The following is a 13,910-nucleotide window of genomic DNA, read 5'->3' as shown; positions in this document are numbered from 1 at the left end:
AATATACACATCAAATACCATTACAAAGAACCTCTAAGGGGCTGTCAAATTCAGGGAGCACACTACTTTGTTACTAAACTTTGCTTCAAGTAAGAGAATCATCTGCTGAAGTGTGGTGGCCTTTAGTTATACAGAGATTACATTGTAACAGATTTGACCTGAGTACTTAAAGCTTGCCTAACCAAATGCAAAAACATAACCAACTGAATAAACAGTTAACACCGCTATAATCAAGATCCCTGAGTATAGAGATATTACTATTAAGATAAAAACTCAGGAATCTGCTACACAATAGGAAGACTGTTTCAAAACTATGTTATACTACGTCATAAAAAATCAGGGGTGGTATGACTAATGGCTTACTTATGTGCAATTGTTGTTAACCGTTCATCGTTTACTGCTCTCCGAACTTCAGCACGGTGGCGTTCTGTTGAGATGCTATGAAAAAAAATAGCCATTATAGAACTCTGCCAAGCAGGCAGCTCTTTTCTACACTTTTATTCATGATTAAGTCAACATTTTGCTTGGGGGAGAGGGGACAAGACTGATTTGTGAAAAGAAATAGACGGGTGCCCAATATATATCTTCACATGCTTTAATTAGTCATAGAAAAGGATTCATACTGATTCTGTGTAACTGCAGAGAAAATTAGTTACAAATTAGAAATCACAGGAAGACAAATTTGGCTTAATATCAAGTCATTACTTCCAAAACTCAGAAATGTCAGACCATGTTCAAGATTAGTAGATGTTCCTCTTATCTAAATATGCAAACAGCCACTGAATGACCTCTAATCATGGTTACTGAGAAGAGGATTTTGGCACTCAGAAGAAAGTCTGCTAAGGTCCTTTCTAAAGCTTAAGAGTCTACAATCTTAGGTTCAGTGAATATAATAAAGAAATGAAAGTGGCAAGATAATCAGTTTTCTGTGGGTATATGCTATGAAACTCGACACCAGGATATCACTCCTTTATTATCCAATACTTCAGCTGTTATGGTACCACTATGGTTAAAATGTACTTATATTGATCCTGATTAAATACATGTAAAGTTAATACTACACAACTGAAAAAAGGCCACACCTATTCCATTCATAAATATTCAATAAAATGAATACCACTCTTCAAATTGTAATCTTTACTGCTTAAGCTAAATCTATACCATGGACTGAACTATTTAAGGGGCTGGAAAGCAGAATTTACGAGGAAATATAAACAACAAACAAACAAAAAATATAAATTGTTAAATTTAAAGGACAATAAGACTGAGGATTTGGCTTAATAACAATGCTGATTAAATACAGGAAAAGCCTCTTCCCTATTTTCACTTAAAAAAAAGAACAGGACAAAATGGTTTTAAACGTAGAAAGGAGAGGCTGGCCCTGTGGCCTAGTGGTTAAGTTCAGCGTGCTCCGCTTCGGCAGCCCAGGTGCGGACCTACACCACCCGTCGGTGCCACGCTGTTGCGGGAACTGACATACAAAATAGAGGAAGACTGGCAGATGTTAGCTCAGGACAGATCTTCCTCAGCAGACAAAAAAAAAATGTAGAAAGGAAACTTCCATTAAAACAGCTAATTTTTTGAGAAAGCTCAAGATGTCAGAATGATCAAGGCAAAATATCAAAAAATGTCTGTCACTAGAATTTTTTAACAGAGTCAAGTGCCACTCTAATGGGAAGCTGAAGGGATAAACTATGTTTAAGGCTATGAGTATATAATCACCACCCATTTCTATCAAGTAAGACAACAATTTCCTAGTATCTCCTTCTTCTCCCCAACAAATGCCACTGGCCACTCCAGATCTTCTATCCAGTTGCTGCCAGCTCTTCTTCCCTTCACCCATGTCAAAAATATTTCCCTTTCCCAGGTAGCTCAAACCTAAAATAACCTGCCTTAAACCCTTTCTGATTAGATTACAGAATAAATGGTAAATTACATAATTTTCTGTAAAAAAGCACACAACTGGGATGGGACCCCTAAGCACCAACAACTTGAACACCTCTGTTCTTCAACTTGAGAATGAAAAGTATTAAAACCCCTCAAAACAAAATTTCTACAGTCACATCTCACAAACTTTTATGATAATTTACCTAAGAACTTTTGAGAGTTCTCCAAGAAGATCTTTCTTTTCCTTGGTGAGATCCCCCTGTGCCCGAAGTGCACTGATAACTCCAGCATATGCCTCCAATTCTAGAAGAAGAAAATTATTTTATCAGGATAGGCCTTTAATATTTTAATACTATGGCTTCATATAGTGAAATTTCAGGGCAGGAAATCTAAAAATCAATTAAAAAATCAATATGCAAATATTTTTAATTTCTCTCAAAAATTTTATCTAATAACATCGATTAAAATGTGGCTTTTATAATTTTATATCATTTTATTTTTTACTGCCTCACAGAAGTCATATATGTAAAAACATTTAGAAAAACCTAACAGTAAATATTTTGTCTCACATTATCATAGAAGAACACCTAACTCAGGTGCTACCAACAACTGGGAACAGACTCCAAGTGATATGATAAGGCTGATAAGTGTAGTTTTTAGCATTATTGAAAGGTACCTTCACTGCCCAATCCTTGAAAAATTCCTTAGGCCTTCCTGAGAATTCAAACTACATTCCACCTCCCTCCCAGGTAGCTGAGAGTACTATGAGTACTGCACAACTGAAAAACTACTGGGACAAGAGTCAAATGACCAGATTCTGGCTCTAGCACTGCCACTTACTAGTTGTGTAACCTTGAGCAAGTCCTTTCTCATCTCTGAGCCTCAGTTTTTTTATCTAGAAGAGACTTTGAAGGTACCTTCCAGATCTAAGATCCTCTGCATAAAAACCACCATCAAAATGACTACAGCAGATTAGGGAACATGAAATGCTCTTACAGCAACCAGGACATAATATACTGAACCCCAATGCCAGATGGTTTCATTTCACTATCTTTTCACAGCAACAACCATTATGAAATGAAACTGTCAGTACCTAGTACTGATTAAACTATAAAACAAAGAAGTCCCTCAGTGGCTCTCAATGAACATGCCTGCCTCCCAGTGTACCCCCTGTGTACTACCTTTGTATAGTCTCCTCCCGCACTGGCTCTGGGCTTGGCATGTGATTTGCTTTGGCCAATGGAACATCAGCACACTTGATGCAAAAAGAAGCTCCCTAGGCACTTGCACAGGGCCTTGCTCTCTTGGAACCTTGACATCACCAAGCTGTAAGAGCCCAGGATGAAAGGCCACATGGAGAGAGAGGCCTAGCTATCTCAGCTAAACCCAGTCCACCAGCTAAACTACCAGCTGAATACACCACTTGAGAGAGCTCAGACAAGACCAGCAACCCAGAGAATCACGAGAAATAATACAATGGTTGTTGTTTTAAACCATTAACACTATAAGACAGGTATATCTGAGCAAAATAAAATGAGGGGAAACAGTGTCTAGACTACAGTTATTTTCTTACGTAATTCAAGTTGCTACCAGTATTTGCTATTTGCCAATGCCTGACACACAACGGACACTCAATGTTAGCCAAATAATGAAGCCATGGACACTTGCATACTAGGTACTACACCAACAATAAATTAGTAGCCTCATTCAGTTCATATTATTCACAGTTCTGACACAAAAAAAGCTTTATATAGAAGGGTGAGCTGACTATATTAAATAGAAATGTCTGGTCCAACAGAATTATCCTATGTGTAAACATCCTGCATGTTCAATCTGTGCTGGATACTATGTAGATGCTTCACCGGGTCCCTCTAAGGACAAAGCTCTGCTGCTCTGAAGTAAGGAAGGAAATACTTCGTTCCAGGAAACAAATACTTCAGCTTTTATCATGACCCAAAGGGGAGTTCAGAAAGGCACTGGGGATAACCAACTAAGAAATCACTAGACTCTAAATGTTTATGCCCCATTTATGGAATATTTTATTCAACGAATCAGTATTGAGTCCTATTATTTATTACAGAGAGTATGCTAAATCCTGCCCTCAAAGAGTTAACTCTAGAATAAAGCTACAGTGAAACAAGTCATAAGACAAGTATGATACAGTTTACAAAACAATGGTAAAAGTACAGAGGAGAAACACATCATCTAGCCTGGAAGCATAAGCTTTAATCAGAAAGAGAACTGTGCTCCAGGCAGGCAGGGGGGTAAAAATGCAAATATGCAAAAGAATAGAGAGTAAAAGAGCAGATAATGTTTCATATAGACATCAAACTTCCAGGAATAGTTGGTGACTATTTTGAGAGTTTTACATTAAGGAAGTAAAAATATGCCTGTACTTGGATAGACACTAATTCAAACCAAACTACTAATTGAACATTACTACTATAAGGTACCATAGAGAATATTCATATGAAACAAAACAAAGTCTTTATCCTCAAGGTGATTAAAATCCAGCAAGTGACGCATACAAAGGAATAAAGAAGGATAAAAATTGAAAAGAAGTTGAGGACCTGACTAAGAAAAGCCTCTAATTCCAGTCTAAAAAAATTTTATTTGATAGGACTCAGTAATTGATTGAATGTGGAAGGAATGGCAGAAGGAAAGGAATCAGGTTTTGCAGTTTATGAGATGCTTAGGAGAATGGCAATACCATAAAAAGAAATGGAGAAGTCAGAGAGAGGAAGTGGTTGAGAAAAAAGAAAAAGCTCACTTTTGGCCTGTGGAATTTATAGTGATCAAGACACACTTTCAAAAAGAGTGAAATTAACTAAAGAAATGTGACAAAGATTTTGACATTTGAAGTCTCATTCCAAGTCTAACTAAAAAGTCATGCAGAAAAGTAAAAGGTGGCAACCTCACACAAAACTGGGACTCAGAACACAGTTATTGGTACACAGTCCAAGGCACTGCCTCCCGTTCTCCAGGAATTCACTTATTGTAAAGAATCTTTACTAGCTTCCCAATCTGCTTCACATTTGTTGATTTCCATTTTGAAGGGTATCCTCAGATCCTGACAAATATCAAACTTAGTTGAATTTCTGGTATTATTTTTGGTGCCATTCTATTGTAGTGTTAACTGTAATGACACATAAGTATAATGAAATAATAAACACATGCAAACACCACAGGAAACCAAAGATTTGCCAAATCATTTTCATAAAGCCCTCAACCCTTCCATTTAAACAAATCAACCACTCAATTATACTATAGTCCACAAAGTCCCATGTTCAGGAATGGTCATTAAAAAGTAGGGCAGGGGAGAGGTGGGACAGAAGGAAAGAAGCATTTTATCTATTACTGGTATGTTCAGTATACCACAAACAAATTCTCTATCCCAGTTTCTTTATATAATTCTCTATCCCAGTTTCTTTATATTTAAGTAAAATCTAAATGTTTAGCATCTTATATTAAAATTATTTGTAACTATTTTTAAAAGGACAAAGCTAATTCTTAAAATATTTTAAGCTAATTCTTAAATACAGTACCTTCTCTAAACTTTGGACCTACAGCTAGAGTTTGGAGGCAACTCAAAGGTTTCATTGTTATGATAATGAGCCAACGGGTGGGGAGGAAGTCTTTCTGCAAATCACTATCAAGGCTCACCTCCTAACGTGAAGGGTCATTGAAGATGACATTACCCTGTAGGAAGGCTGTTTTCTTTTGTAGAGAAGCAGCTCTCCAGCAGCATTACCCACAGCTCTGACTAAAATTAAGGATAAATTTAGACTTAAAGGTTACCATTTTTATATTTAAACATAATCTCTTGATTCAAGAACCCAAAGCCTGGAAACTCTAATCTAATGTACTGCAGTTGTGAGCTGTTCCTCTACAATTATTTCAGCTATGAAATAAATATGAGTCCAACTTTATAAATAGTAGCTAGCAAGTTATAACAACCGCATGTAAGTGTGTAGAAAACCATCTTAGAACTATACTAAAAGTTTAGATACATGGTTAAAGGAAAAAAAAAAAGATAAAAGAATGACCAAAAAAAGCTCTCTGCATGTGCTAAAATATAATGCTAAGAAGTAGTTTAAAATAGAGAAATCCTCATAGTGGCCTGAAGAGAAATAAAAAGGGTAAAGATTATTAGCAGGCAGAGCCAGAGCAGCTATGATTCTGATTTACACATAGGAATTCCCAACAAAGATTTCCTTTGAAGATTCACTTGCAAATAAATTAATGACTAAAGGCAACCACTTTAAAACACTATACACTCAGATGTCAGGCACTGTGATAGGCCCTTTTCATATACAGTTAAGCCACATAACAAACTTATGAGGCAGACATTATTATCCTTCTTTTACAAAAGTGTCAACAGATTTAGGGAGATTAAATAACTTGTCCTTGATCATGTGGGTCATTAGTAAATGGAACAAGACACCAGGTCTGTCTGAATTCAAGGCCCATACTTTACCCTTCAAAAATCATAGATATCTGAATAATTCATATCCACTGCCAAAACATTTAATGTTCTTTTTTTTTTTTTTTTTAAATTTTTATTTATTTTATTTTTTCCCCCCAAAGCCCCAGTAGATAGCTGTATGTCATAGCTGCACATCCTTCTAGTTGCTGTATGTGGGACTCGGCCTCAGGATGGACGGAGAAGTGGTGCCTCGATACGCACCCGGGATCCGAACCCGGGCCACCAGCATTGCAGCGCGCGCACTTAACCACCAAGCCACAGGGCCGGCCCAATGTTCTTTTAAATTATTTTTTCATTTACTGTGCCAGCCTGAGCCTACAGTGGTAAATAAGACAACACGGTCCTTCTCAGACCTTACAGTGTAAGGCAGCATTTCTCAACCAAGGATCCTCATTTGAACCACAGAATACAGAAAATGATTTGAATAACCTTTTTGTCAATTTTCCCAAGGATAGTACATAACTAATACCATTCCAGATGCATGAAAAGTTAGTTCACTACATACAGTGGATGCCTTAGCATTAGGGCTTAATTCTCTCCCTAAATGCAAGTTGAGAAAGGTTGTTCTAAAGGAAAAGAAGCACTAAATAATTCATTACAAGCGTAAAGGGTGTTTTATTACTGATAGTAAAATACAACTTGGGAAAGTCAGCATAGCTTACGTTAACTTAGAATTCAGAAATAGTATGTAATTCACATATAAATTAACGTAGGTTAAAAGTATGCTCAAGTGAGACTGGAATCATATTCCCTGGGGAGAAATCCTGACTCCATGACTTACTATTGGCATTATCTTGGGTTCTAAGCTTCAGTTTTGTCGTCTATAAAATGGCAACAGAAAAAGTCCCTTTTTGATTTGAGTGAGGATTAAATGAGATGTTGAATGTAAAGGACTCAAAATAGCCCAGTACCCCTCAAGAACTCCTAGTTGCTAGTATTATGATGATGATGATGATTCATGAACGTACTTTGTACAAAGCACTATGCTAGGCACCTGGGAAATAACAAGAAGACAGGGACTATACCTCTAAAGAATTTCTGACGCAGCATGGGATACGACATCCATGCAAACAGCCATGACTCAAACACAAAAGGAAAAGTATCACAGAGAGGCATAACACATCAAAAATGAAAATCATACCCAATTTTCGAAGAATCCTTTTGCACTCATCCCTGCTGAGATCCAAAAGGGTTGGCCACACAACAGGCATTGCTGCTTCCTTTTGGTAGCCCCAAAGAGCTTGTCTTCCCTACCAAAACAAAAAACAAAAAAAATCAAATAACCAAAGTACAGTGAAAAGGCCACTCACCTGGAGATACACACACACTAAGAAGTAAAACCAATAAGAAAATCTCACAATCCTATTTCACCACCACACTTTCCAACTTCCGACAAACGAAGAATAAACAACCATTTGGGAGCTTATTGTTCCAGCCTGTGACAGTGGAAAGAGTCAGACACCTCTAGGTTCTAGTTCTAGCTTTCAACTTATCGGCTATGTGATCCTGCGTAAATCGGCCTATCTAAGTCTTACATAACTGTAAAACAGAGGTAATATTTTTGTCTTGAGGATTAAAGAACAGTGTACGTGAAGTTCTTACAGCGGCTAGCAGGTTGTTTATTAAACAGACGCTACTACCTGTGTAACCTTGGGTGAGTTACTTGACTTCTGTTGGCTTTCTCACTTAAGAGTTACATAAGATAAAATTAGTAAAGCTCCTAGCACGTTATGTGGGCTAATGGAACTTAATAAAGAACGTTCTCAAGTCTCAGCAATGAAAGATGAATTTATACCCTGTAGTCTTTGAACAACCATTTACCAAAAGTTTAGATGTCAGGAACTTAACTTCGTACTGGGAATTCCCTGGTCTAGAAGATAAAAAGACAACCGCTCTGGGCACTTGCACAATACCTGCTTAGCACACAGTAGATCCGCTGTAAATATTTGTTAAACGGGCAAATGAACGATTGAGAAGAGCAGAGTGAATGAATGAGTGAGTGAATGAATGAATGAGCAAGCTCACTGTCTAGTGTGGGAGGCAGGCACGGAGCTGTAATCACCGCTATATCCCGTTCCAGGCGCTGGGGCTGCTACCTCCAACTCCACGCCCGGAGTTGGGCCCCCCTCCCCCTACTTCCCATAGTCCTCTCAGCTCAGAACCAACCCAGAGCAAGGAGAACTGGACTGCGCGCCCGAGCCGGCAGGATGACATAAAGAAAAGGGGTGGGGAGGAGGAGGAAGGGGCCGAGCCAGAGGAATCCGCTCCCTCCACCAGCCAGTCCCCGCCTCCCGACAGGATCTCGGAGGCGGCCGGCGACCGCCCGAATCCAGCACCACGTCACGGCATCCCGACGCGTCCCCGCCGGCGGACCCCGGCGCGGCGCGGCACTGCACTGGGAACCTGGGCAGCCCCGGCCGGAGCCCGCTCCGGGAACCCGGATCTCGTACAATCCTTCCCCCGCTCAGGTGTCAAGCAGGCAAGCCCGCCCCGCCCCCTCCCCAAACACGCACTCGCTCGCAGCACCACAACAAGAGCAGCCCGCCCACCCTCCTCGCCGGTGCCGCTCGGCGCCCGCCCCAATGTCAAGCCCACGGCCCGGGCCCTTCGGGACCAGACGCCGGTGTCAGGGGCCCCGGCCGGCATCAGCGCCTCGCTCCCTCCTCAGCGGAGAGGACAACGGAAAGAGAGTAGGCGCGCGGACAGCCGCGCAGACGACCGAGGCTCACCGAGAGGCTCCCAGAGCTGGACCCCCGGGATCCCAGCCCCAGGCCTGCCAGAGTCCCCCTCAGCCCACCTCGGGGAGCCCCACGATCCCGTTAGGAGACAACGGAGGATGGGGCTGGGCGCCCCAAGCCGGGTCCGAACGCTTGGTCCGGCGTCCCTCCAGCCTGGCTAACCTGCCAGCTCTTCCCAGCACTCTGTCTGAGAGGCACCCACCTGCCCGGCCTTTCGGGGCTCATCTAAAAGACTCCTCCGCCAAGACTAGGGGACACCAGGAATTGGGTTTGTTTGCGGTGCCTCAGAAGGGGCAAGATGGCGACAGGTATCAGGGCGCAGGCGCAGCCGCGCGCTGCCAGTCGGGAGGTGTAGTTCGCCTTTCCCGCCTTTCGGAGAACGGACACCAGAAGGCCTCCATTCTCCCTGCCCCTCTTGTCCTCCGCGTTTTGAAAGGAAAGGAGAGACATCACGGGGGTGGTGCTGGGAGTTGTGGTCCGAACCCAAACTCCCTCCTCTTTCGCTCTCGCTATGCCGTCGCACGCGCAAGGAAGGCTGGGATTGTAGTTTCCTTGTCTTCTCCTCCACCCACTTCCCTGACTTCGCGCGCCTCTCCTTCGGCTGCCGTATCCCAGCCAATCGGCTGCACTCTCTGCTACGTGTGGCGTCACACGTAGCGGTCAAAATGGCGCCGGTCGCTGGAGCTGGGTCTTCCCCGCGACCTTTTCTTTAGGCGAGGTTAGGGACGGCAGGAAGCGCAACGTCCGAAGCGCCGTTGAGAATTAGGATCGAATTCTTCTTCAGTCATGGGAACAATTATCAGCGGCCTCCAGCCCCTGCGACGCAACTCCACGCTACAAGAACCGACGTAGTGGACATCGCAGTTGCCGGTACCGGATCGGGGGATTGCGGAGTTGCAAGTAGAGCAGGGGAGCCCGGGCGTTCTCGGCTTCGGGTTTCGCCACGTGTGGAGCTGGAACGTTAGTGATACCTCGTGCTATATCTGTCAAAGGCAAGAAGAAGGGATTTATTTGAGGCCCTACGACGTGGTAGGTTCACCCTTCAGCCTTTGTTATTATTTAATCACAGAACAATTGTGTGAAGGTGGTGTTGTAGCCCCTCTTCTACAAATGAGAAAAGAGGCCCAGTTTATTGTTACTCGCGGCCATAAAATCGAAGCCAATGTCTGGTATTGTTGAAGATTCAATCAAGTTTGGTGATTGTCCTCCGTCTTAGATTTTGTGGTTTTGGAAACATCGGATCTGATAAAAATGCTTAAGTCAAAAGGAGTTTTTCATATGGATAAAGAGAGCAGATTAGTGGTTGCCAGAGGGGAAGGGAGTGGGGGGCGGTGGGCGAAAGGGGTAAAGGGGCACATGTGTATGGTGACGGATAAAAACCTAGACTTTTGGTGGTGAGCACTATGCAGTCTGTATCCTGAAACAAATATAATAAATGTACACCTGAAATTACAAAATTTTTTAAACCAATATGACCTCAATAAAAATTTTTTAAAGAAGTTTTTAATATGCTCTCTGATATTAACATAGTTTTCTTGTAAAATGGAGTTAATGCTACCGTATGGGGATGTTGTGATACACAACGTAAAAAGAAGTTATTTGTAAGTTGTGGAGCACTATACAAATGTGTGAGGCTGTTCATGTTCTTGAATGGAGCTGTAAGTTAGAAAGAGAAAATAAGTAACAGCATTTAAGTTTCCTACTGCTGTTTCCCCATTAGCTAAAAATACTCTCTGAGGTCCAGGAAAATTGTTATTGTTGAAACCCAGGCCTAGGGCTGGCCCCTGGCTTAGGGGTTAAGTGCGCGCGCTGGGATACTGGGGACCGGGGTTCGGATCCCGGGCGCACACGGAGGCACCGTTTCTCCGGCCATGCTGAGGCTGTGTCCCACATACAGCAACTAGAAGGATGTGCAGCTATGACATACAACTATCTGCTGGGGCTTTGGGGGAAAAATAAATAAATAAAATTATAAAAAGGAAAAAAAGGAAACCCAGGCCTGCCCCTTCAGAAAGTCATGAAGCGGAACAAAGAATCCCCAGGCTCTCCCTCCATGCCCTCCCTGATCTTCCAATGCATTCTCTTCCATCTATCCCGCTAAATTGAGTCACCTTCTGTTTTCAAGCCAATTAAGAACTCTTGGAAAGATGGTAAATGAAACTTTAATAGAAGATTTTGTAGTTGAACGTACATTCGTTGATTTGAGCCTCGCAGCATCTCACTGAAGCAGGTATAATTAAGATTCCTCCCGGGCCGGCTCCGTGGCTTAGTGGTTAAGTGCGCACGCTCTGATGCTGGCGGCCCGGGTTCGGATCCCGGGAGCGCCCCGAGGCACCACTTCTCCGTCCAACGTGAGGCCGAGTCCCACGTACAGCAACTAGAAGGATGTGAACCTATGACATGCAGCTATCTACTGGGGCTTTGGGGGGAAAAAACTGAATAAATAAAATCTTTAAAAAAAAAAAAAAAAAAAAAAAAAAAAGATTCCTCCCTACTGTGAAAGAGAAAAACAGATATTCAAGAACTCACCCAACTTCACAAATGAACTAGGAATTGAGAGGATCTGGGCTTTATAACCCCAGGTCTTCTAACTGCAAGTGTCTTCCTCTAGGAAATATCAAGGTGACAGGTAACGGAGTAGAAATGGAAAGACAAGCTGCTTATAAAGCCGACCCTGACCATAATAAGTAGCATATGAGTCAAGAATTATTGTAACTTATCCTTGTGCTTACCAGGTTCCAAGTACTGTTCTAAGCATTTCGTGTATTAATTCATTTAGTCTTTAAAGTACTTTTATGAGGTAGAAACTGCTGTCTCTAATTACAAATGAGGAAACTGAGGCATAGGAAGGAGATTAAATAGCTTGCCTGAAGTCACACATTATAAGTAAATGGTAAGGCAACTTAAACCTAAGCACCTTGGCTCCAGAGTCTTCTCTAGACAGTGGTTCTCAAACTTTAATGTTCAATAGGAACCATCTGAGGATCTTGTTAAAGATGCAAATTTTGATTGAGTAGGTCTGGGTAGGGCCTGAGATCCTTATTTCTAAGAAGCTTTGAAGTGACAATGCTCTGGCATCAACTACTTCTAATCTACCACGTATTCTCCCTTTCCTCCTAATTGTATTTGTCTTTTGCAGCCAGAAACTGCCTTCCCCATGCTGCCTCTGACTGCTCCATATTCTCAAATGTTCCCAACATTAAATTCTTTTTCTTAAGGATCAGACTCAAACTTTACTCTCAAGAAGCCTATTCTGTCCCTGCCTTTCCCTCTAGGATGAAACAGGCATTCCTGCCTTTGCTCCTACACCACTTACTACACATCTTGTTACAGAACTCAGAACACTGAGTTATGGTCGTTTGTCTGAAAATCTTCCTCTCTAGACAATGAGCTCTTTAAGAGGGGAAGCAGGTTTGTGCACTCTAGTGCCTTGCTCATAAGAATAATACCTAATACTTATCCAGGGCTTTCTCTGTTCCAGATGCTGTTACATACATTAACTTGTTTAATCTCGTGATAACCTTATGAGATATACTATTATCCCCATTTTATGGATGAAGAAACTAAGGCACAGAGAGGTTAAGTAGTTTGCCCAAGGTAACAAGCTTGTAAGTAGCAGAGCCATGATTTCAAGTGAAGGCACTTTGACTCTGGGAAATGTGTGGTAAATGAGAGCCAGTGTCCACTTCCAAAGAAGAAAAGCTGTAAGACTTAATATCCTACTAGACATGAGTATAACCACCTCTAGTCTGGGAAAAAGTATTGGAATACGATACCTATCTCAAACTTTATTCCTTTATTGACTAAGATTAAGCAGGTTTCTTGAAACCCACTTCTTCAAGTGCCTACCATCCACCATTCTAATTTTGTAGTGATGTATTGGAGAAGGTGAATTTCACCATTACCATGGAAATATCTGTTAAGCTATGGTATTGTAGAGTTAGACAAATTGAAATGCATAAGACCTTAGAGATTCATTTTCTGAATGAAAAAAACTGAGATCCAAAGAAGTCAAGTGAGTTAACCCAAGTCATACAGGGATTTCATGGCAGGACTGAGAGGGAAACCAGCCCTTTTTACTTACAGTCTGCTGCTCTTGTCACTGTACCACACTGCGCTTAGATTCTTATCTTCAGAAAGTTTTATTACCACACTGTTATAGCCAAAGTGTGTACTAAAAATAGGAATAGCAAGACCCCCCCCCAAAATACAAATAGAATATCAAATAGTAGATCAAGATAAGTGGATTTAGGGGACAGAAAAGAGAGGAAAGTAAACTGGGGATAACTGGCAATTATATATCCAGGCTCAATGGAGGATCAGAAGTGCTTTGAACAATCTAGAACAGCTTCGAAAAGAGAGATCTGGCCACTACCTTGTCAACTGCCTCCACTCATCTCCCTCACTGTCCATTAAATTCTGTAGTCTCTACTTCCTAGATAGCTGACCCCGTTATTGTAGTAGGCTGATACTGAGGCCTCATCACCTGTGCAGCATGGACCTTGTTACCAACCCTCTTCCTCCAAAGGAACCTCCCTGCATCCTTGCTCAGTCTATCCACCATACTACCACTGCTGTCGGAGTGAGCTTTCTAAAATTCAGAGTTCATCGTGTCAGTCCCCTGCATAAAACTTTCCAGTGGCTCCCAATTGCCAACCGAATAAAATTCCAGCTTTTTTACAAGCAGACTCGTACTAATGCAAAGAAATTTCCTTGCACGTGGAACCTTTTCCCAGAGCACAGCTGAACTTCATCTCGCTTAAAATTTGACGTTTCCTAAAGTTCACTGCTTCCCTCAA

The 13,910-nt window shown here is 41.8% G+C and overlaps 2 protein-coding genes across 14 annotated transcripts in view; one reads left to right on the top strand and one right to left on the bottom strand.

Moving 5' to 3' along the window:
- EMSY (EMSY transcriptional repressor, BRCA2 interacting) overlaps positions 1-9,401 on the bottom strand; it is a 90,572-nt gene extending 81,171 nt beyond the window's left edge. For 11 of the 13 annotated variants that reach the window (XM_014790340.2, XM_087433475.1, XM_004434020.3 and 8 more), the window contains exons 1-4: positions 9,314-9,401; positions 7,515-7,623; positions 2,091-2,190; positions 364-438 (exon numbers count right to left, since the gene is read on the bottom strand). In XM_014790340.2, the coding sequence (XP_014645826.1) occupies positions 364-438; positions 2,091-2,190; positions 7,515-7,584 (245 nt within the window). In that variant the 5' untranslated portion in view covers positions 7,585-7,623; positions 9,314-9,401. Of the gene's footprint in view, positions 1-363; positions 439-2,090; positions 2,191-7,514; positions 7,624-8,286; positions 8,542-9,313 lie in introns of those variants that run through there. The other 2 variants (XM_087433472.1, XM_087433473.1) reach the window with 2 other exon arrangements.
- The window catches only part of LOC147916640 (uncharacterized), a 30,160-nt gene continuing 24,882 nt past the window's right edge, over positions 8,633-13,910 (top strand). Inside the window, exon 1 of the mRNA XM_087433476.1 lies at positions 8,633-10,140. Coding sequence (XP_087289602.1) covers positions 8,956-9,768 — 813 coding nt within the window. The 5' untranslated portion in view covers positions 8,633-8,955 and the 3' untranslated portion in view covers positions 9,769-10,140. The remainder of the gene's footprint in view (positions 10,141-13,910) is intronic.

Source organism: Ceratotherium simum, chromosome 7 (genome assembly GCF_057802395.1).
Source record: "Ceratotherium simum simum isolate JZ-2026a chromosome 7, ASM5780239v1, whole genome shotgun sequence".
In the NCBI taxonomy this organism is placed as follows: domain Eukaryota; kingdom Metazoa; phylum Chordata; class Mammalia; order Perissodactyla; family Rhinocerotidae; genus Ceratotherium; species Ceratotherium simum.
The sequence above is the reverse complement of the archived record's forward strand: the minus strand, read 5'-3'. Positions and strand labels throughout refer to the sequence as shown.